The sequence below is a fragment of the Anas platyrhynchos genome, chromosome 19 (genome assembly GCF_047663525.1).
Source record: "Anas platyrhynchos isolate ZD024472 breed Pekin duck chromosome 19, IASCAAS_PekinDuck_T2T, whole genome shotgun sequence".
In the NCBI taxonomy this organism is placed as follows: Eukaryota; Metazoa; Chordata; class Aves; order Anseriformes; family Anatidae; genus Anas; species Anas platyrhynchos.
Window position 1 is genome coordinate 12,920,821 of NC_092605.1, and position 22,831 is coordinate 12,943,651.

At 40.3% G+C, this 22,831-nt stretch overlaps 1 protein-coding gene across 7 annotated transcripts in view; it reads left to right on the forward strand.

Annotated features, from left to right (window-relative positions):
• Positions 1-22,831, forward strand: part of GAS7 (growth arrest specific 7) — a 114,322-nt gene extending 91,491 nt beyond the window's left edge. For all 7 annotated transcript variants that reach the window (XM_072025807.1, XM_072025808.1, XM_038165382.2 and 4 more), the window contains 5 exons: positions 2,706-2,834; positions 4,812-4,935; positions 8,516-8,595; positions 11,716-11,814; positions 12,543-22,831. In XM_072025807.1, coding sequence (XP_071881908.1) covers positions 2,706-2,834; positions 4,812-4,935; positions 8,516-8,595; positions 11,716-11,814; positions 12,543-12,656 — 546 coding nt within the window. In that variant the 3' untranslated portion in view covers positions 12,657-22,831. The remainder of the gene's footprint in view (positions 1-2,705; positions 2,835-4,811; positions 4,936-8,515; positions 8,596-11,715; positions 11,815-12,542) is intronic.

A 22,831-nucleotide genomic window follows, 5' to 3' on the forward strand; every position in this document is an offset into this window, starting at 1 on the left:
GAGAATTTAAACTTAGTGTTATTTTTAGATCTTCTTTCAAATGATGCCCAGGGAGATTTCTTGTACAAATAACTGTATTTCAGCTGTTTTTTTCCTACCATGTGACATATTCTTGCATCCTGTTACATTATGTTAACCTCTGTGGGTGATCATGTTCAATATAGATGCAGATATCTAAGCACGACAGCCATGTTCTAGAGGAAAATTATAGCTCTGCAGTGTTTGTAAGTGATTATGCAGATGTTACTCAGGCAACCAGCTGCTGCCTTAGTAATCCACTGCTCTGCTTCAAACTTCAACTTCAAGGTTGTAATTTGTGAAATACTTTTTGCTCCCTGTTGGCCTACTGAATTTATTTCCAATGGGAAGAAGTGTACCCTGGGTGGTGCACTACGTGTTACTGCTTAAGTCTCTCCCTTGGTGGCGCAGTATCTGCCCTATACCTGATAACTTCTTCTAGCAAACGTTTTGAGATTTCAAGTTCTTTGTAGCATCTTACCCATTTAGTGATAGGTGTCAGTTTTGTCTATATACAGTAATGCTTTAATTCTCATCATCTTAGGAAACTAGTTCATGTTTTTTTTTTTTGTTTGGTTTTCATCCACTGCATGCATTATAAAGTCTTTTAGCAAGATATTCTAACAAAAAAGAAAAAATATGGTAAACTATAATGCAACACCTAAAAGCCTCAGTCAATCTATGTGATAGCTTGTGCTATGGCTTTGCAAGATGGAAGTTCAAGTAGGACAATTAAGATGCTAGAAGGAAGATGACAGCCATCGCTGAAAAGCCTCTGTGACTTCCTGCACACAAAAATGGAGAAAGCTGATTTGTTCACATTTTGGGCCTCTTGGTCATGCATTTCCCATTTTTTTTAAGGATCTCAAAATTTCCAGTCCCATTATAAAATGCATAAAATAAACAAATGTCTTTACTTTTTGTTGGGCAAGGAGAACTACCACTGAAATGTACTCCTGTTTGGGGTCTCTAGCTCTGGGCAGTTTTATGAGGGTCTTTACAGCAATGCCTGCTTAGGTCAGACAAGTCAAGCTGCCATCTCTCTTACTGAGGATAATTAACTCATCTTGGGGTTGTTTACCCAGGTTAATCCATTTATTGATGGGGGAATCTGAAGGGCTCTCAGAGAGCTTAGCTTGTTTGAAAACAGGCATCTCTGTCAATTGTGATACATTGCCTCTGGAGTTCACAGAAGCTATCCTGAACTTCTCTCTGTGCCATTTCTTATTTTCATTGAGCACTGGGAATGCTTCTGGCACAGCTATAGGTTTGTACCTCGATATTGAGAGAGCCTCTCACAACTTTGTGGTTCAGCATGGTTGTACAGATCTCTATAAGCTTGTCTGGGGTCATCCTGAGGAGAGTGTCATAAAAATAGCATCTAGAGTTTTCTAGTCCAGCTTCCCAGTGAGAGCTGGCCTATCACCCGTAGTGGATCAAGTCAGCTACATCTTTGTCTAGCAATGTCTTGAATATCCCTAAAGACAGAAATTTCAAAACATCTCTGTTCAGCCTGTTCCAGTGCCCCACTACCATTCTTGTGATATTTTTCTTGAATGATATTCAACCTCAACCTTCCTAAGATCGATTTATGGCCATTGTTAGTTGTGACGTTGCCTGGCCCTACAAAGAATAATTTGTCTTTTACCTTTGCAGCTGAACTTTGTGTAGTTGTAGGCGATACTGTATCACCTTGGTGCTGGTCTCCACCTGCGTTATCAAGCCTAGCTTAACTAACTTCTCCAGGATGTGCTGTGAGGCTTTGGCTGTCTTTGTAGAATCTCCCCACTGAAAGGCTTTACTGAGCTTGAATGAAGGAAGTTTCCTTCTCCATTAAAATAGCACTGCAGAAAGGCTAAAAATACTTCGTTTCGGGGACTGTTTAATACTGCGCCACTGTGGGCCATGTGAGGTGATTATAGACTCACTTGTGTTGAAAGAGCCCAGCATCTACATTGAAGGGACAATAGAAAAAAGTAGTGGGTTGCTTCTGAAATATCTTTGTCCCTTCAGAGTGCATTTCCAAGAAGTCAAAGAGCAGTGGGATACAGACTCTGTCAGAGTTGAGTATTACTGACTACAAAGTCCTGATTGTAAGAGATAAGTAATTGCAGTCACACAGGAAGTCTTCCTGAGTCCATTTCACAGTGATTTCTTGCCATTATTTAGAGGAGTTTAGCTAGGCTCCCTTATATTTAGCATAAATAAATAAAATATATCTTTAATGCATCTGTTTAAATTGTACAAGAAATGCAGGTGTGTAACTTCAATGTGTTGAGTAACCTTACTGCAGTCAGGTTTAGCAAGTTTTACTTGTGTACTTTCTGGGAGGTAAGTTGCATCAGTTAGGTCAGAATTGGAGCACCTCAGTACTGTGATAATCGTCTGAAGTTTGATCTTACCTCTAAGAAGAGAGATACAATGTAACAGGGGAGGAAGACAAAACTTCAGCCTTTCTGCTTCCTTCAGTAAATATTCACTTAGCAGAGGTGTCTTGTGAGGAGCTGATGTTTGCAGTAGCATCACTCCAAGTTGTCTTGGGTACAAGAAGTGTTACAGTAGAACGCTGCCTGTGTCTGCAGCGTTTGTATTGTTCACTCTGTCCTGAGCTCTTCTCAGCAGAAGAGCCAGGAATTACTGCCCAGCTCCTCATTACCACCATTTCTTCCTTGTGTTTTCTTTTTCAGCTTCAGAGTGAGGTAGAGAAACCCCTGCTCAACTTCAGAGAGAACTTTAAGAAAGACATGAAGAAGTGTGACCACCATATTGCAGACTTAAGGAAGCAGCTGGCCAGCCGCTATGCAGCAGTTGAAAAGGTGGGAATAGAAACTGGAAAGTTTATAAGATAATGCTGTCTGGGACAGAAAAACAACTGCAAGTGGAAAGTTTCTGTTTCACTATGAGAAACCACAGATTTCTGCTGAGTGCTTTCTGCAGTTGTTTATTCTTTGTTGGGCTGCAAGCATAGTTTGGTGTTTTGGGAAAGTGGGTGCTGCAGACAGTGCTGTTGTGTTACTGCCGAAGTAACTTTTTCTTGCATCATCTCCTTTCCAATTTGGGATAATATATTTCTAATACATTTGATGAAAATACTCTTGGCTCATGTGCATCAAGAAGTTACATGTATTGCCCACAAAATCTTAAAGGCATTGCACTAGAACAGCTAGAACAGGGTCAGGCTAAAAGCTTACATGGCTCAATATCCTCTTGTACAATGGCCAGAAGCAGATGGCCAAGGAAGGGTAGCCTTAAACCTGGCACAATAATTTGCAAACCTTCTCCTAGTTCCAGTTTTATGTGCCTCACAGCAAACAGCAGCACCCTGGTTTCAGGGACTGTTTTAATATGACCATCCAGTAGTAGCTGAGGTCATGATTAACAGAAAGTTTTGTCTACAAATAGTTCTGTCTTTTTGGTAGCTGGCAGGAAACAGATAACTGTGGCTCAGCTGCCAAGACACTTACCCCAAATGGTGTGACTGTTTGTTACAGTATCCTCAACCAGTATACTGTTGGGTATGACCTGGAGAGGAAAATGTCTCTCTCTGTTAATCCAGGAGGTTGTTTGGATTTCCATTAAGGACCAGAGTGCACATGAGAAAGTTTGCTCAGGGGCAGAAATGTGGCAGGATATACAAGATTATTAGACTATTTATGCACGGAATGCATTTTTCTGTAAAATTCTTAGTTACTTACCATCACATCTGCATAGAAACACAATCCTTGGTAGGATATTGAAAAGAATGAATCAGAAACAGAAGTCTTGAGAGGGAAAAAAAAAAAGAGAAAAAGCTGTGTATGCTTTTTGCCTGAAGCACACAGCTTCCCACCATATTACTTTCCTGCAGCTCCACCTTTCGACCTACCGAGCTAAGAACACTGTCTATAAGTGAATTGAAAAATTCAAGTAACACCTCAAAAGCATTGTAAGTTACAGGAAAACTCTGTGGTGCTAACAACATATGATTATCCAAATTTAGTTTTAGATGCTGGAGAAAGAATAAGACCTATTTTATAACAAGTGAAATAGTCTGGACAAAGCTTTTTTTTATTATTATTATTTTATTTTTAAATATATTTAGGCAGCCTCACCAAATGGGGTGACAGCATGCATATATGGTAATTATAATTCAGACACTTCACTAATTTGCCTGTATAATTTCAGTAATTATACCGATAAATCAGGTTTTAAAAGCCTGAAGAACTTTAAAGTAAGGTAATTTAAATTATCAGTTGTAAACAGGTCTCAGGTTATTGATTTCTGTGTTATGAACTGCTGTAGTCATGAGCCTGAACTAGTTTTTCTAAAATAAGTCTAAGATTACATATTGTTAAAGTTTCTGATAAATATATATTGAAACCAGAGGGTAGTTGACAATAAATTCTACAGTGTACTTGAAATTCTTTCAACAAGTCAGATCCTAAGGAGAGAAGTAAGTGGAAGAAGTATCTTGGTGATACTGGTTAACAAAGTTGGAAGAAGCTACAGCTCCCTTTTGTTCCAGAAATAATGAGAAAGTTACTAAAGAACATGACTGTCTGATGATGCTTTTTGTACAGTAAGGCAGATAGGCAGAAACCTATGGAGAGTCCAGACAGTCAGTGAAAAATTCTAATAAGGCACTTCTTTGAACACCACATGGTGTCCTAGGAACTTGAATCCTTGTACTTGAAAAACTGGGTTAGAAACCTGACTTCTTACTGACACATTTGTATGAAAAAGTCATAGATGTCTGAAAGCAGCTGGAAGCTCTTTTCCTGTAAAAACATGTGATCTTCTTTAATTAATCCAAGGCCCGGAAGGCCTTGACAGAGAGACAGAAGGATCTGGAAGCAAAAACACAGCAGCTGGAGGTGAAGCTCAGCAACAAGACAGAAGAGGAAATTAAAAAGGCAAGGCGGAAGTCCACTCAGGCAGGTAAGTACCTGTGACTGTGAGCCATCAGGAGGTAAGTGCTGCACCAGGAAAGCCACCAAGAAGCTTGTGGCAGGAAAAATTGGGACAGAACTGCCTGTCCATCTGCATTCTTTTTTTTTTAAGATTGCAGCTATGAAGTCAATGTGAAGCATGGTACAGATATGTTTGGTTTTAAATCCTCTGAAGAGGAGAATTCTCTTCAAAGAAAAAACTAAGCCAGGTTTTTCTAAGTCAGACATCAGAAAATGATGGCTGATTACAGTAACTGGCCAAAAAGAAGAGTGAATTATACTTGTTTTCTAAAGGTGTGCTAGGATAACAAAAACTTGAAAAGTCAGATCCGAAGAAATTTGTAGTAGCCTGAAGTGATTTTGAGATGCAATTAGGGTCCAGTAAACTTATTTAACCTGCATATATGCTTCAGATTTCAGACAGAAACATCTGTATTGTGGCTTGATGTTGATGTTGCTGAGACAGCGAGATGCCTGTCTCGTACCTGAGGTCTCTGTTTTTAAATTCCTTAGGGTTTTCCTGACATGCTTGTAACTTACTCAGGTTGTATTTAGTTCAGTTGAAAATCTGCCAGAGGAGGACCTCTTGCCATTCAGGTAGCAGGCAGGTGCTTGTCCAGAATGCAGCAGACCTGTTTAGGCTCTCTCAAGTCAGGGATATAAACATATAGTTGCCCATCCACAAGGAAGCGTAAGCAAACTATGGGGTGTTCTGGGATAAGATAGATTGCTCTGCATCACTTTTGTTGAGGCTGAGTTAGTGTGCAATCATGAAGGCAAGTTTTATGGGCCCAGAGGGAGCAAGCAAGAAGGAGTCTGAATCTTCTTACCAGCTTGGGGATCCAGATGGCAAGCAAGGAGTTCGGGGCTTTTCTTGGTGTGATTGTGGATCTGCAAATTCACACTTTCAGGTATGTTCAAATACCTTACCAAAGCACTTTTAGCCCCAGGAGCTCTCAGAGGGGCAGGCAAACTACAGGCTTCCTCTCCACATATCACGTACAGGGTATGGAGGTAGTGTGGCCCACCCTGTATCCTGAGTTCTTCTGAACTTCTGGCTGAAACATAGCACTGCTTACAGTTCAAGCTAAGTACAATCTTAACTTTTAAACTTACTGTTAATTTTTCATGGCTCAGTGCCATTTATTACTGCAATGAAAGAGAACTAGGTGGTACCAGCCTCTGTTCTCTCACAGAAAGGACCTTAGCCTTTTCTGATTCATATGCAGCTCAAGTTCTGGAGGTTTGTCTTCCAAGTGGTGTCTACACATGGTTCTTGTTTCTCTAATGGGACAAACCTTATCAGTCTTTGCTATTATCTTCATAGATTTTTCTTCTCTTTTGAAGTTCTTCAGGTAACCATTGCATACACCACAAGTACTGGCAAAATTAAGGCCCATATGACCAATCCTATTTATAGTTGTTTGGGGGACAGCATTTGATTTTTTCACTTGTCTGAAGTTCGTGCCAAAGGTAGTTACAGATTTTTGCTCAACTGAGGATGTTTCTTCCTTAAATTGTAGTTCCTTCCTTGGTTATTCCCTAAGTCACAGTCACCCACAGCCATGTGGGTGCCTGTTACACTGCCTTTTTCATTGAAAGTGAACTTTTTGTCTATTTTTCCTGTTACTCAGTGATTAAAATGATTTAAGGAATACTGAGAATATTGTAGCATGTGTTATACTGTAGTGAAGACAAAACTACTCGATATGATTTGTACATGTGTTTTATAGAGTCAAATCGCTTTCATGGGATCCATGTGCATCCCGGTTCGTGCCTTTGATAAAAATATGTTTTAACTAGGGCTTCTGTGGTTCATCCTTTCATAGGTCTATCCCTTGGTAGAGTGGTCCTTAACAGTTTTAAGACTCTAAGGCTTCTCTTGGCTTGTCTGGGTTCTGAGGACGCTGGTGAGAGTCATTTGCAGTTTGACTGTGTGTGTAGGCAGCCATCTGAGGAGAAACAAATGCTGTGTTAGTGACAGGAGACTCCTTGATAAATGTTCTTTTTCTGTCTCTCTGCAAATTCACAACCACTCTGTTCACTTGGGTCTTCAGAAATTGTTTGTAATAGTTATTTACCAAACAAGCAAAGGAGAGATGAACATAAGGAGGGAGTAACCAAGAGTTTGGGCTTGAGTTCCCCCATCACTCTCCCAGACCGTGCCACTGTTACAGTGTGTGGAAGGGGGAGGACTGGCCTTATCCCCACAGTTATTGCTACCCAGCAGCCTTTCTGGGGTGCTTGGGATGTACGTGTATGCAGCAGCAGCATTAATGATCTAGCTTTGAAATTAGGCCTGCTGCACTAGGACTAGAGACTTCTAGATACTACTTCAAACCATACCCTTTCTATAATCACACCACTTACTGATAAGTGATGTTGCTTTTTCCATGTCATATGTTCTACGACTTTCATGTTTCTGGCTGTATAGTGACTCAGATTCATGCAGGTGGGTGGAGAATATCTGGAGTCTGATACCTACAGAGTCTTCTGGAGTGTGGGAGCTGCTAGGTCACAGTTTTCATGTCAGCCTAGGCGTCCCCTGTCTGGGCAGATAAGTATATTGCCAAACTTCAAGCCCTGAATCCTATGTGGCTGGTTTGTTCATTTGTTTTTATAGACTTTGGTTTCCACAGCAACTTTTAAGTCCATAAGGCTCAAATTTTCAGATGCATTTACTTCTTTGACACTTTCCTGGTCTATGTAGTCCTGTTCTTAAAGCTCAGTTCTTCCCTGGTTTCTGTATAAAAATCTTTTTATTCCTAAAAGAACTGTATGAATTTGAACTTGAACTGTGGACCAAGACATTACAACGATTAGTGGAGGAGTAACAGCCTCATTTAAAGAAGAAAGATATTACACTAGTCAGAAAATGGTAATCTCAAACATGCCACCCACTTTACCCTCTTTGTCAGAGCAGAGCTCTACAGTGGAGAAAATTTCAAGTAACACAAAAAGGTGTGATTATTGACCTGAACAAGAGAGGAAGCCAGAGACAGATTGCAATTATGCATCTTCAGAAGAAGAATATGAGAGCGTGTAGCTCAGTTGAGGTTGCTGCAAAAAAGCTTCCCTTGATCTCAGAAAGCTTGAGCCTGATGCTTCTCTCCTATTTTAAACCCGTTTTAGAATGCAGTCTGAACTACAGAGTTGCTATCCTGCAGCAGCTCCCTAACTCAATATTATGATTTCCCATTTTAATTTTTTTTATATATATAACTTTCTATTACCAGCTTTAATTTAACTGAAGTAGCTATCTTTCATAGTTCTGGTCATTATATAAAATATTGCTTAGTGTTCATATTTTCATTTTAAAATCTTCTCTTTCTCCTTCACGGTTTCTCACCCCAATCACCTGATCTTTAAACAGACATCAATTACATACGTTTTGTTCAAATTGTTTTTATTGTGCTTAACAAATACCAACTAACAATTGTGTTCAGCTCTGCCAGGACTGACCGTCAAAACATTTTGATCTGTATACAATACATGAATTACAACTTTCTTTTAAGCTTCATAATACTGGCTAGAGAGGACTAAAGTGCTGCTGTTGTGAACTTTTTCAGGAGATGATCTGATGCGTTGTGTGGATCTTTATAACCAAGCACAGTCCAAGTGGTTTGAGGAAATGGTGACCACCACTCTGGTATGTAACTCTGTGTAGTATCTTAAGTTTATATAGCATTGCAAAGTTGTAATAGCTTTTAATAACTTGCAACATTGATTACTTAGCTAGTTACAGGGAAAAGCATTGTGAGAATTAGGTGATAAATCTCCTGTGGTATCTTGTGTTCTCAGTTCTAAGAAAAACATGTCATTTGAGGTAAGGGAAAATAAATTGTTTCATTGCAGAAGACTCTAAACCAGTTCAGAGCTGCTTATGGGTGGGAATGCTGGAATTGTCCCCAGGAAGGATGAAGTAATGAGCAAGGAATAAATGGAAAGACACACATTAAATCACTGAATCCATTTATAAATTAACGAATTTTTGTTTCTATGATTTTAAACTCTCTTCATAAGTATTGCTGGCTCAGTAGAGATATCGTTTAATTTCTTACTTTTCTTATTCTCTGATGCTAACACGGCTCACAGTATTCACCCTAAGGGCATATGCCTTCAGGGTTAGTCACTAGCACAGAAAGATACTCTTCTAGCTTTGATGTGCTGTATTCCTTGAAATATGGATACGTTGGCTTTAGGGCTCCTCCCTCATGCCATTCCTTAGAGCCCTTCTGAATGACAGCCAGTTACTTTCAAAAGTGGGAAATGAAAATATCTTCTGTGGGTATTTTCCTCACTGGACAAACACAAAACTTCAAACTCCTCCTAATAAGAAGCAGAGTCAATTGCTCAGCATTTAGACGTGTGTCAGTACAGTATTTAATGTGCACTAAATAAATAAAGGCAGATGGGGCATGGAAATCCAGGAGGCAGATATATTCTCAAAAGCAGAACAAGAGAGGAAAAATTGGCAGTTCCCGTATGTAATGGATCTGATCCTCCTCTTATCTGCACTGGTGTTTTCTCACTGATAAGTGCCAGAGGTGTGGCCATATGTAAGTTGCATATTTGTTTCAGGGGAATCAGTACAACTCAAGTGCTTTTGTCATAGTCTATAGCCTGCACAGTAGGTTGGTTTGTTGTGAAATGGAAGCTGAGAAACATTTGAATATATGTCTCGGTATAATCGATGTAAGATCTAAATTCAAAAACAATCTGCATCCGATCCGTTCATATACAACACAAAGTCAAGAGAGTCAGAGTTTGAAGATTTGTGTTTCCTTGTGTGCCTTCTTTCAGGAAGTTTGTGTTACACATACAATGCACGTTCTTTGTATCACATGCTCATCAGCATTAGGACAATGGGTTCTGTTTCTTGGTCCCACGTAACATGTGCCCTCAGTAAGGGAGTCTGAGTTCAAACTGGCCCACTTTTTTCCATAAGCTCAGTACGTCAGCCAGCAACAGCAATAGATCAGTTTTTCAGTCCTGTGCATACCATGAGCTTCTTTGCTCTTCTTATTCCCCAGGCAGATAGTGAGCCATCTGAGATTTTCGTGCTATAATCAGGGATTTGTTTCCCACAAGACATCTAATAAATAGCAGTAAGCACAGTGAAGGCAATGAAGCAGCCTGCCTGCTTCTATATGCTGAGGTTGCACTCACCATGGTGCCCAAAAAGCAGACATCAGAAATGCTCTCTGAATGCAATTTTGGTTTAAAGATTTACCTCACTGATGTCCCTGTGGATGCAGAACTTTCTAGTAATACATCAGAGGGGAGTGTTAAGCCCATTTCAGTTTGTATCCTTAGAGATAAACTTCTGTGACATGCTGGTTCTACGACTCCCACTCAGATGGCCAAGGAAAGGACTAAATGCAGATTTTGACACACAGAACAGTATCAGAATCCAGGAGGCATACTGCCCTCCCTAGTCCTAGCTGTCCTTCAGAGAAGAGGGAGGCAGAAAAAAAAAATCAACAGGAAAGTTAGAAATCACCCGTCTTTTCAACTAAAGCATTGCTGGGCTTACAAGAGCAAGTGCTAGGTCCTGCACCAGGGACAGGGTAACCCTGGCTATACATACAGACTCAGCGACGAGACACTGGAGAGCAGCCCCACCAAGAGGGATCTGGGGGTTGTGGTTGACAGCAAGTTGAATATGAGCCAGCAATGTGCCCTGGCAGCCAGCAGAGCCAACCATATCCTGGGGTGCATCAAGCACAGCATCGCTAGTTGGTCGAGGGAAGTGATTGTCCCGCTCTGCTCTGTGCTGGTGCGGCCTCACCTCGAGTACTGTGTGCAGTTCTGGGTACCACAGTACAGAAAGGATGTAAAACTGTTGGAGAGTGTCCAGAGGAGGGTGACTAAGATGGTGAAGGGCCTAGAGGGGAGGGGATGTACGAGGAGCAACTGAGATCACTTGGAGTGTTCAGCCTGGAGATGAGAAGGCTGAGGGGAGACCTCATCGTGGTCTACAACTTCCTCATGAGGAGGAGTGGAGGGGCAGGTGCCGATCTTTTCTCCTTAATAACCAGTGATAGGACTGGCGGGAATGGTGTCAAGCTGAGGCAGGGGAGGTTTAGGCTAGACATCAGGAAGACGTTCTTCACCGAGAGGGTGGTTGCACACTGCAAAAGGCTCCCCAGTGAAGTAGTCACTGCACCAAGCCCATCTGAATTTAAGAAGCATTTGGACTGTACACTTAGTCACATGGTCTAAACTTTTGGGTAGACCTGTGTGGTGCCAGGAGTTGGACCCATCCTTATGGGTCCCTTCCAACTCAGGGTGTTCTATGATTCTTGCTGTCAGCTGGGCAAGGTGGAGATTTGTCCTAACCCATCATCTAGTGAACAGATAAAACTGCTATCAGGTGTCTGGTTAGAAAGAAGATAGGCCCTCTGAGTCATATACCTTGACAGAGTCTCCTGGTTCCCCAAGGAATCACCAAAGCTAACTTCAACAAACATGCAAAGCTTCTTGCAGGAAACAGATTCCCTCTTGGCTTGCAGTATCCCTGAAAACAGTACAATGCAAGATTTTACACTTCTTTTCTGTCCTTTGGCTAAGGCCGAAGTGACTTCTGTTGCTTGCTGTCTCTTCTTTGCAATTCAGGGGCAATCTCAGAATTCAGTTCCCAAGCATGACCCTGGGGCTGTATTGCACTGACTGGCAACCTTTTGTATGTCATCAGTTGGGAGGACGGGCCTTCCAGATCAGCTTCCAAGAAAAATGTGGACTTGATTTTTTTTTTTTTCCTCTTCAGGAGCTTGAGAGACTAGAAGTTGAAAGGGTGGAGATGATTCGGCAGCATCTTTGTCAGTATACACAGCTGCGGCATGAGACAGACATGTTCAACCAAAGTGTAAGTCTGCTTTTTGTTTAATCCCTTTGGTCTTTACAGCATTTCATCTGAGCTGAATGGTCCCTATCCTGATCTGACTAACTTGATACCAAAAGGAGATGTGGAAGTAGTGTATGTTGTCAGATTAAGTTTGCAGCAGTACTATAGTGCAACCCTCTAGTCCTGTTCCCCAAGACTTCGTGATCCTGCTTACATTTCATACTACTGGATCACAGCTTTTAGCTGGGGTATTGAATTTCATTTGAGCAGCATGAGCTGTTACCAGCTCTCCCAGCAACATATGCTATACCTCAAGGTCGTTTTTTTGTTTTTTTTTTCAATGAAAGATGGTAAATAGACGGTTTCACTGTTGGGAGAGGGAGTATATTTTTCATTTTAAAAAGGTCTAGTTTTCAAATATTTAAATACAGAGAATGTATGCTTACCTGCACTACATGGTTGTGTTTATTGTAAGGTATATCTTGCAGATCTAGATTCAAGAGTCTGACTGGATGGTGCCTGGTGTAGGAAGCTTGTCTCTGCCTGACACTGCAGGCCTGCCTCTTTTCTGCTTCATTTTACAAGGCTTCCCATTCTGGCTGTTGTCCCCTGGCCTCAAGTACATGCAGTACTTAGTTGTCAGCAAATGCCACGCAGGCATGCCCAAAGCAGTTCTGCACTTCAGAGCAATGACTGTATCCACTTGAAATGTACCATTGACATTTTGATTCTTGTTTTGTTTATTTCAGACAGTAGAGCTCGTGGATCAGTTGCTTCGGAAAGTGGATCCTGCCAAAGACAGGGAATTGTGGGTAAAAGAACACAAAACTGGAGATATCCGACCTGTGGACATGGAAATATAGACTGTTCTTATAGTTGTATGTGGTGAATTAACCAGGGTAATGTTTTTGGGGTCAGAAGAGCATATGGATAAGGTTGTTCCACTACCAGACACCTTGTAATTTATGCCTGTACTGGCTATCTCTGTTACATTTAGTCATTAAAATGGTCTTCATTGTGCTAACTAAGCCTTAAACACCAAACATTCCAAGGTGAAGAAAACAGGTGTGCATTTCCCACCAAAGGTTCTCAATTGCACGCAGCTTCCAGAAGAAATCTGCTTTCTGGTACAGAGAGAACTCTGTTCTTAAGTGACTTTGTGCTATATCCCTTGCATGACTATCGTATATACTATGTTAGAACAACAATGCAGTGTCTCCTCTGGCCAGCAAGTAGGTAAAAGAACATGATGCAGGAGGCAAGGAAGCCCTAATCATGAACCCCAGGTCTGTTACTGACTGCTTTCATGACCACAGGCAAGTCAATTAACTTTCTGGCTTCCCCATCTGTAAGACTTGCATATCTTGCAGCAACGTTGTGCAAATACATTTCATATAACACAGTTTCCCACCATGGCCCTTTTCCCCCATATCTATAGAGAGGACTCTTGTTCTTCCTGTTTTATACTCCCTCTCAGGGATACATAAACCCATTATTGTCATTGTTTCTGTTCTAGGCCAATTGATAAAGTTGAAAGTGTTATTTACCAGGAAAGACTTTATTGTGTTATACCTACCTCATTAGCTCAATGACAGAAAGAAGTTATATACCAAGAAATAAATGAGATGCTCTAAATCTTCCCTGCATATGCAAGATGTTTTCTTACGGTATCTTCTGAAAGACAACTCTCTAATATTTTGTTTGGGATTCAAGTTTAAATTGCCCTCTGTTGGTTCCTTCAGTTGAATATCAGAGACATAGCTATATTTAATTAACAAGTTCATGTAGCTAAATTATACTTATCTTTTTAGTTCCTGATTTTCAAAGGTACCATGTATCTGTGATTCTAGACTGCATTAAGTGTAGCTGTAGATGCCCAGCACTTCTGCATCATCATATATTTAAACACAGTTTTTTCCTTACCAAAAATTCAACACAGCTCTTGGCACAGTGGTTGGTAGTTTAGAGACTGTTTTTTAAAAGGTGTTCATTTTCTTCTTCCGTTGTTATTTCTGACTGATTGATCAGTGTTGCTGTTAATATATTAGAGGGCCCAAAAGTGGAGGGGCAAGTGCTGATCTATTCTCCTTAATCACCAGTGATAGGACTGGCGGGAATGGTGTCAAGCTGAGGCAGGGGAGGTTTAGGCTAGACATCAGGAATATGTTCTTCATTGAGAGGGTTGTTGGACACTGGAACAGGCTCCCCAGTGAAGTAGTCACTGCACCAAGCCCATCTGAATTTAAGAAGCATTTGGACTGTGCACTTAGTCACATGGTCTAAACTTTTGGGTAGACCTGTGTGGTGCCAGGAGTTGGACTTGATGATCCTTATGGGTCCCTTCCAACTCAGGATATTCTATGATTCTATTATTTCAGCATTTTATACTCAAGATTCTTACTTTCATATCCAGCAGAAACTGGTTGAACTATTTGCCCAGAGAGGTTCTGGAGTCTCCCTCCTTGGAGATCTTCAAAAGCCACCTGGATACGGTCCTGGACAACCTGCTGTGGCTGGCCCTGCTTTGAGCATGTTAGTTGTACCAGATGACCTTCAGAGATCCCTGCTAGCCTTAACCATTCTGTGATTCTGTGAAACCTTGATTTTCACCACTATAGCCTTTCCTTATTGTGTATTGTGGTATTAGCTACAGTATCCCAAACTATACTTTCTCATTTGATCCACGGTTTTGCTCTACTGTATCTCATTATTAACATCCCTTTTCCCCCATACCAAAATTGTGTCTTCCATTTGGCTGTTATTTTAAGCTTCTGTTCACCAGTCTCAGAGTATTTAAATTACTCTGCTGTGATTAGATCACTGATAATCAATCTTCCCCTTTACAAACACAAGCTGAGATGCAGAGAAGTCTTATCTGAAATACTTTTTAAAATATTGCTGCAAGTGATTATTTTTCTGGCTTGTCATTTCAAACTGAATTCTGCTGCATTCTCACAGAGTAGCTTTTTCTTTTTTTCAACCACCTCTTTACCTGTATAGATTCATAGAAAAATAATGAATCGCCTTTTATTCACCTTAAAAAATCGGATATTACAAATCATTCCCATCTTCAATAGTAAATGTCTCTTCAACACCCTTCCCTGTTGTGTTTTTAGCCTTTATAAACCTTTGCACATTGGCAGGTGCGATTTTGTGACTGCTGCATTCCCTGGATCACTCTTCCTGTTGTTGCTGATTGTTAGACCTGACACCTACCATACTGGCCTTCAGTTACACACTTCATAATCTGCATTTACAATTTTATTCTCGGTGTTGGAAGCATCCAGCATGCTGATGCCTGAACCATAGCTTGCCTAAGTGTCACTCTGTCTTTGAACTGTTAGACTACACACATTTTACTTCAACTCTTCTTAGTCTTCTTGGACAGGGAGGTTTTGTGCTGATAGGGCTTTTTCAGTCTTCCTATTTATTCACACTGTTCTCAATATGATTCTTTTTGGCATATCAATTTGTACTTTTCCTATTTCTACCATGCACTTTGGAGGACAGGCACTTTTTTTTTTTTTAAACCACAAATTCAAACCACTTTCAAAACTTCAGTGGCCAAAATTTACTGGTGCACTTGAGAGCTGCGTCTAAAGTCAACCCCTGTATTCTAAGCCATACTGCAAGTTAAAATGAGCAGTCTTGATGATATCTCATCACGTTTTGATTGCAAAACCAAACAAGCTAGTTGTACACTTTAAATGGTATTCTTGATAAATACCTGAAATACTCTGTTACCAATTATAGTTAATTTTTCCTCCTTTTTTCACAGTTGTTTATTATTTTATCTGCTTTGAACTGGAAATACTGTCCATTAGCACATGTTTCTCTGAGGGCTGAAATGTATTTTGGTTCCACTTCTAAACTTTTATCAATTCGCAGTTGCAGTTCCTGATTACTTATTTTTTGTCATTGTTTTTTTTTTTTTAATTATTTCCAGGCAGTTTTCCTACTTCTACTTGTTGGTCTGTTTGAAATGTTGCAGGAAAGTGTGAGCTGCATAGAATGATAATTCTTTTGTTGGAGGCTGTATTTTTGTTTTTCTTGCATAATATGAGGTGTGCACTTGCGTCTGGCTGTTGTTCATTTGATGGCCCAGCAAACCCAGCATGGAACTGCTCTGTACTCAGTGAAATATTTCCTATATAGTAGGAATTTTATCTTTTTATTGATGGAAGCATTAGGGAAGTTTTGCTGTTGCTTGAAAACAATTTGAATGTTTTTACGAATGATATTACATTGTGGTACCACATTGCAGAGTGGAATCAGTGATACTTGGTCCATTACCTTGTCTGGCTGATGGATCTTGAACAGTGTGACACCTTACAAATCAGGGATTGATGGAGATCCTATGCTTCTGAACAGCCTATATCTTTAAAGTAGTAGTGGCATGTTTGAAAGGAAGTATGGTTGCCTGCCCTCATGTTTCTTAACAAGATAACTCTGGGAGTTTCAGCATTGCTCTATTCATCATCGAGTTGCAAAAAAAGTCTCTTGTCATCAGAGGTCCTGAGCTCTGGTGTGATCTTGTTTTTCTGGCAGATGGGTCAACACATGTCATACAGGTTTTTACTGTTCTAGTTGCTATAGGTACCAGACTGTTTTTTATTGTTTGATGCTGTCTTGCATCTTCATATGGTTCCCTGTTCACAGAGCAGAAGGTGGGTGTTTGATTAGGATTGATTGCTTTTACCTAAAGAAGCACGATTAGCAGGAATTTGCCTCTGATTCTCACCTGGTAGCTCCACTTGCTCTGTTGTTTTTTTTTTTTGTTTTTTTTTTGAAGCTGCCTGTGTTTTGAAGTCCTTCCCCTCCTGCATAGCTCCCTCTCTATGATTAAGCAATGTTGTCACATACGTACTTGTATAATTCTGCCAAGCTTCTGGTTCCCTATTGATCTCCAGTTCAAGCAGAGCTTTTGAGTTCTGTCTGAGCTAGAGGGCTCTATGATCTCTGGTGGCTTTGAATCCCATGGGTGTCCTGACTCAGGTGCTAGAACAGGTGAGGTGTTCTGCAACTGTAATTTCAGCTACTGTACAGAATGCCTACATTTTATTCATTGTCTATACTAGTCTGCCTGTATATTCTAAGGTATATTCTTCTGGTACAGTTAACTCAATAGAAAGTCTTTGTAAGTCTTTCTCTGAGGTATTCTTTTTAACTTTTTTCATAACAGAATTGATTCTGGATCTAATGCTGTTAGCTGATTTCTGTTTGAGTTAATGAGCTGAAAGTAATGAGTCATTTGCAACATTGGCCAAGTGCACTCTCTCCATCACTGGCAGGATTCCAGTTGCTTTCATAGAGCAAGATTCAAAAAGGCCTAATTCTCAGATTTCCAACCTGCTCCAGATTCACGCACATCCGTAACTCTTGTTTGCTAGTCACTTCTATATGTTGAACTTGTGCTGTAAGTCATCAGTTGTTCTCTTGTAGGAAAGCTATTTCACTGGTAGGCTACTCTCCGTCATCTTTGAAAGGTCATGGAGAACAAGAGAGGTGTCTGAGGACTGGAAGAAAACCAATCATAGTATCATTAAGGTTGGAAAAGACATCTGAGATCATCTGGTGCAACCATCCCCCAACCACTGATATTATTCACTAGACCATGACCCTAAGTATAACATCCAGCCTTTCCTTAAACACCCTCAGGGATGGTGACTCCACCACCTCCCTGGGCAACCCCTTCCAATGCCTGACCACTCTTCCTGACAAGAAATGTCTCCTAATTTCCAACCTGAACCTCCCCTAGCGCAACTTGATGCCATTCCCTCTTGTCCTATCACTAGTTATCTGCAAGAAGAAACTGACCCGTAGCTCCCCACAACTTCCTTTCAGGTAGTTGGAGAGAACAACAAGTTCGCCCTTAAGCCTCCTTTTCTCCTGACTAAACAGCCCCAGTTTCCTCAGCTGCTAATCACAGGACTTGTGTTGCATGCCCTTCACCAGCTTTGTTGCCCTTCTCTGGACATGCTCCAGGGCCTTGATGTCCTTCTTGTAGTGAGGGGCCCAAAACTGAACACTGTACCTGAGGTGCAGCCTCACCAGAGCAGGGTACAGTGGGACGATTACCAGTGTGAGCTACACTATTCCTGATACAAGCCAGTATGTCATTGGCTTTCTTGATCACCTGGGCACACTGCCTTATCACGTTCAGGTGAGCATCAACCAACGCCCCCAGGTCCTTTTCCTCTGGAAGTTTTCCAGCCATTCTGCCCCAAGCAGTCAATGTCACTCCAGTCTTGAAGAAGGGCAAGAAGGAGGACACAGGAAACTACAGGCCAGTCAGCCTCACCTCCATCCTAGGAAAGGTAATGGAACAGATAGGGGCAATCATGCTTAACCAATCTGAAAGCCTTCTATGATAGAATGGCTGGGTAGATGAGGGGTGAGTAGTGGATGTTGTCTACCTTGACTTCAACAAGGCTTTCAACGCTGTCTCCCATAACATCCTCATAGGCAAGCTCAGGAAGTGTGGGATGAATGAGTGGACAGTGAGGTGAATTGAGAACTGGCTGGATGGCAGAGCTCAGAGGATTGTGATCAGCGGTACAGAGTCTACTTAGATGCCTGTAAGCTAGTAGTGTTCCCCCAGGGTCTGTACTGGGTCCAGTCTTGCTGGATTTATTCATCAATGACCTGGATGATGGAATAGAATGCACCCTCAGGAAGATTAGTGATGACACAAAACTGGGAGGAGGAGCTGATATACCAGAGGGCTGTGCTGCCATTCAGAGGGACCTGGACAGGCTGGAGAGTTGCATTGTTGGTAACCTCATGAAGTTCAACAGGGGGGCTGTTAAACTAACAGATTAAGTGATCTCTGGAGGTCCCTTTCAACCTCAGCCATTCTGTAATTACTAGATACGGAGATCTTTAGAGATGGCTTTAATTTTTATTTTATTTTTTTTTTTAATGTTAAAAGATCATAAGAGCATTGAAAGACATACAGAAATCCTTCTTATCTTCTTCGTATGTTCTTGGAACTCTTTTTTCCCTCTACAGTCCTACTTGAGCTGCTGTGGGGTAGCTGTATTTCTTCCATATTGCACAGTAACAGTATATATTGAAATCATTCGTTCTTTCATGCATAGCAGGTGATGTGCAAACTTGTTCTCTGTTTCTCTTTAAACGTTATGTATCTTCAGTTTCTTGTTGCAGAATTAACTGCTTTTTGTTAATTTTGCAACCCCATAGAATCATACCCCATGATGCAATGCAAGCCAGTGTAGCTGTTTTGGGACAGTCACCTGCCTGCAAGTCACTTTATTTTCTTGTATTTTATTCTCTGAACAAGAATTTTCTTTAAAGCATTCACAGGAAGCTTTTACATGGTGGTAGCAGTCATAATTACTCATACATTCTCAGAACATCTTTAAACTTGTACCTTTTTTTACATCATTCTTTAAATGTTTGCTGGAAGTGAGCCTCCATAGTCCTTATGCAGAAATGTACACTCTTTTGACCTGCTCTTTGGAAGTATTTAGCTGGCAGAGGTTTCTAGGAAGTCAGCAGGGCACACAGAGGTGATACCAGAGACTTTGAAAATAAGGGTATTGAATAGAAATTCACAAGCTTCCTTTTTTTTTTTTTTTTTTCTCCTCAGTCTCTCAATGAGGTAAACATTAAGAAATGAGTATCTCAAATACTTCATGTATGAGACCTAGCTGCTCTATGCAGTTCCCAACAGCTCTGTGTGTAATAAGCTATTGTAGGAGCATGGCTCTAGAGCTTACCGCTCTCCTGTTACTGCTCTAACGATTCTATTCCCAAAATAAGTGATAATGTGGCTCTGACCATCTGTTTGTTTTATCACAGAGAGAGAGAGAGAAAGAGCATTGCTTATCCAGGTGGGTCCTTCACTATGAAGCACCTTAGAAATCCAAACCAGCACTTTGAAGGAGCCCCTGAAGTGCGTAGATGTGGCTTCTTGGTGTGATCAACTGATTGCTTCATTCTGAATAGAAAAAATATTTGCTATTTTGTAATAGCCAGTGTGCTGTTTTGCACTAGTGCAGCCTGCTGGGCCTATTCCTAGAGATGGGAGTCAAGAGTTTGATGTCCTGGAAGCAGTCCTGGTCACTCTTTATATTTCCACTTTGCAAGAACAATGTCTTTTTTCCTGATCACTGAGCCTTATGTAAAGTCTGTAAGTGTTTTGCTATCCAGCACATGTTCAAACAGAAGAATCAGGTCCTAGACATAGTGGTTTCTGAAGCATTGCTGTGAATAATTCTTCCTGTATGGGCATTCCCCCTGTACAATATTCAGGAGCAGCTGACTGGTATCCTTCTGTGCATGGTGGAGGCATCTGACATTTTACAGAGGAACCTGTAGGTCCCTCTTAACCAGGTGAGCGATAGTCACAGGCAGATTCAAAGTAAAAAGTGTACACATAAGATAGTAAAATATTTAATTGCCCCAATGAAATTTGACTTGATGCTAGGCAGTCATCACCCTCAGAACCCTGATGGTTCCAGTAGAAGGCTCATACTGACTTTTGCTTAGCATATGAAAATCAGTAACAAAATGTTGCCTTGTATCTCTTCCTTGATACAGGGCTCTCTGACTAGCATATGATTGTACAAGCAGCAGACTGATATGTGGCAATACCACACTGATGACTGCAGAATGTTTTTTGGATTTGGCAGTAGTATGATGTCCTGTGCCACGGCACTGAACTGGCTGTAAGTCAGGCAGAAATGTGTCAAGCCTGGTTTGCAGGTATTCTCCAGGAGCTTGGAGAACAGTCTTTCTTTTACATAATTACGATGTCATCTTTCACATCAGCAAGTCCTTGTCTTCCTGAGAAGAACTGTTGTATAAATATTATTCATTACATTGTCTCATAGTAGATCTTATGTAAGAGGGCATCTGTCAATTTTAATTTCTTCAACTTTATTGTTACTGCATCCACTCCTTCATTACTGACATACACCAGTTTTCAAGATCTTCTTTGATTTTGAATGTTCATAGAACATTTCTTTTGCTTTTATATGCTGACCAAACTTCACACTTCCGGATATTTTCCAAGGCTGGTAAGTGCTTGCTTTTTGGAGATGTTGTTTTGGGTTTTGTTTTGGAGTTCTCTAAACAGCCACTAGGATTGGAAGTGCAATGACTCCTTTTTGTGCAAGTCACAGTTTATTTTTTCTCCCTGGAGATTTTTTTTGAAGGGACCAACACATAGCACAATTTAACTTAAATTTCTAATCCCATGTGTTCTCAAACAGAAACCTTTTGTGCCTAATGAAACATCTGATTCTAGCAATTGTACATGGACAAAATCTTTTAGAGACCAATAAAATTTGTCTTACAATAATAGCATTCTAATTACATAAAAATATATATAAATTTGAAACACTCAAATTTAACTCCCTCAACTTACATTAAGTTGAACTGTTTCAGGTGTACTGTAAGAGACAAACTCAGTGGATATTAAGAACAAATACTTTTCAGCTGCTATATTCAGGTTCAGTGAGTGGACGAGACTATAGTTTTGAATATATATAGTCTTTCAGAGCTACTGTTTTCATAAATAACTGAATAATGGCTTGTATCACAACCCTACTAAAATTCAACTAGTTGTTCCTCTTGAAGTGCCTCTTTAAATTATACATGCTACAACCATATAAAATACACAGATTGACCCTAAAAATTTTCAGAACTTAGGAGCAGCCAGTATGTACAGATCTGTGCAGGAATTTCAACCCTTCCTCCTTGTTCTGGACTGTGCACTCTTTTAGGGCATTCACATTTACATATTCCTGCCTTTATATCACTGATCATTTACAGTCTAACACAGGCATCATAAAATCATAGTGCTGAAAATGGAGAAGAAAATGTTAGCCATGTTAGACTTAACTGCATTGAAAGACAGTTTTAACTTAATCTTCTGACACAATGGTATAATGGTTTCAGTATAGGGGTCTCAGTAGGGAATAAACAGGGAATTCTGCATAAAATATAGTTGACTCAAGTAGCATTTGGGGCTTAAGTAATGCTATTTTTTAAAAACAAACCTTTACTCTTCTTTAAAGCAGTTGCTTGGAACATTTTTTCTGGTACTGGAAGTCCAAAGCTGAACAGCGATTTCAGGGATCTCACATCTGCATGATGTGACAGTCTTAGTCATTTGAATTTGGGAATGCTTGACCTGAAATCCCTTGTTCCTTTGGAAGTGTTTTGATGGGATGACTGAGATTTTCAAAACAACATAAGGAATTTTGATACCCATTTACCACTCTGTTACTACAGTATGACAAAATCTCTCTTAGGGACAGAAACCTCTATTCATTAAAATGAAATTTAAAAACAAACAAAACACAACAAAAATAACACAACAGGTTCTATTATTGGGCAAATGTTTTCTTCTCTTTAATTTCCATTCTTCCAGCAGCCCAAGGCAAGTGAAAAATCTAACAAACGGTTTTGCAGACATTCTGGCAGCAAGGATTCAAGGGTAGGCCAGATTACCAGTCATACAGTATAACAGAGTTTTCTGCTAAAATATGGTTGCTTGTTTGGTCCTTTTTGTGTAATTTGCTAAATACATTCTAAAATTTTAGAAAAGATGTCTCTCGCCACTACTAATTTCTTTTTAAAGATGTTTAACCAGAGTTTTGTAACGTTCCATAAATTTTGGCTGACTAGACCTCTTAAAATAGTTTATGGATCCTGCAGTCTCTGTCTAGGTAATCAGTAAATCTTGCATCATTGTGCAAATTATAGGATGAGGTTTGTTCCATAAAGGTACATGAAAGAATCACCAACCTGAAGAAGTTCAATGCAGAAAGCATTTAAGGGACAGATCTTCAGCTTGGGTAAACTGGCAGAGTTTGGTGGAAGCTACTTTATGTTAGTATGGATCATGTCCTTCAATATCGAAGGCATTTCCACTACATAATGTTTGTCTTACTGTAAAACTATTTCATATGGTTAAACTGTATTTTCCTATATTGTTCTGCAAGTTTATATGCACCACAGTGCTCATCTCATCTCCTGTAAAATAAACTGTACAGAGACACACTGA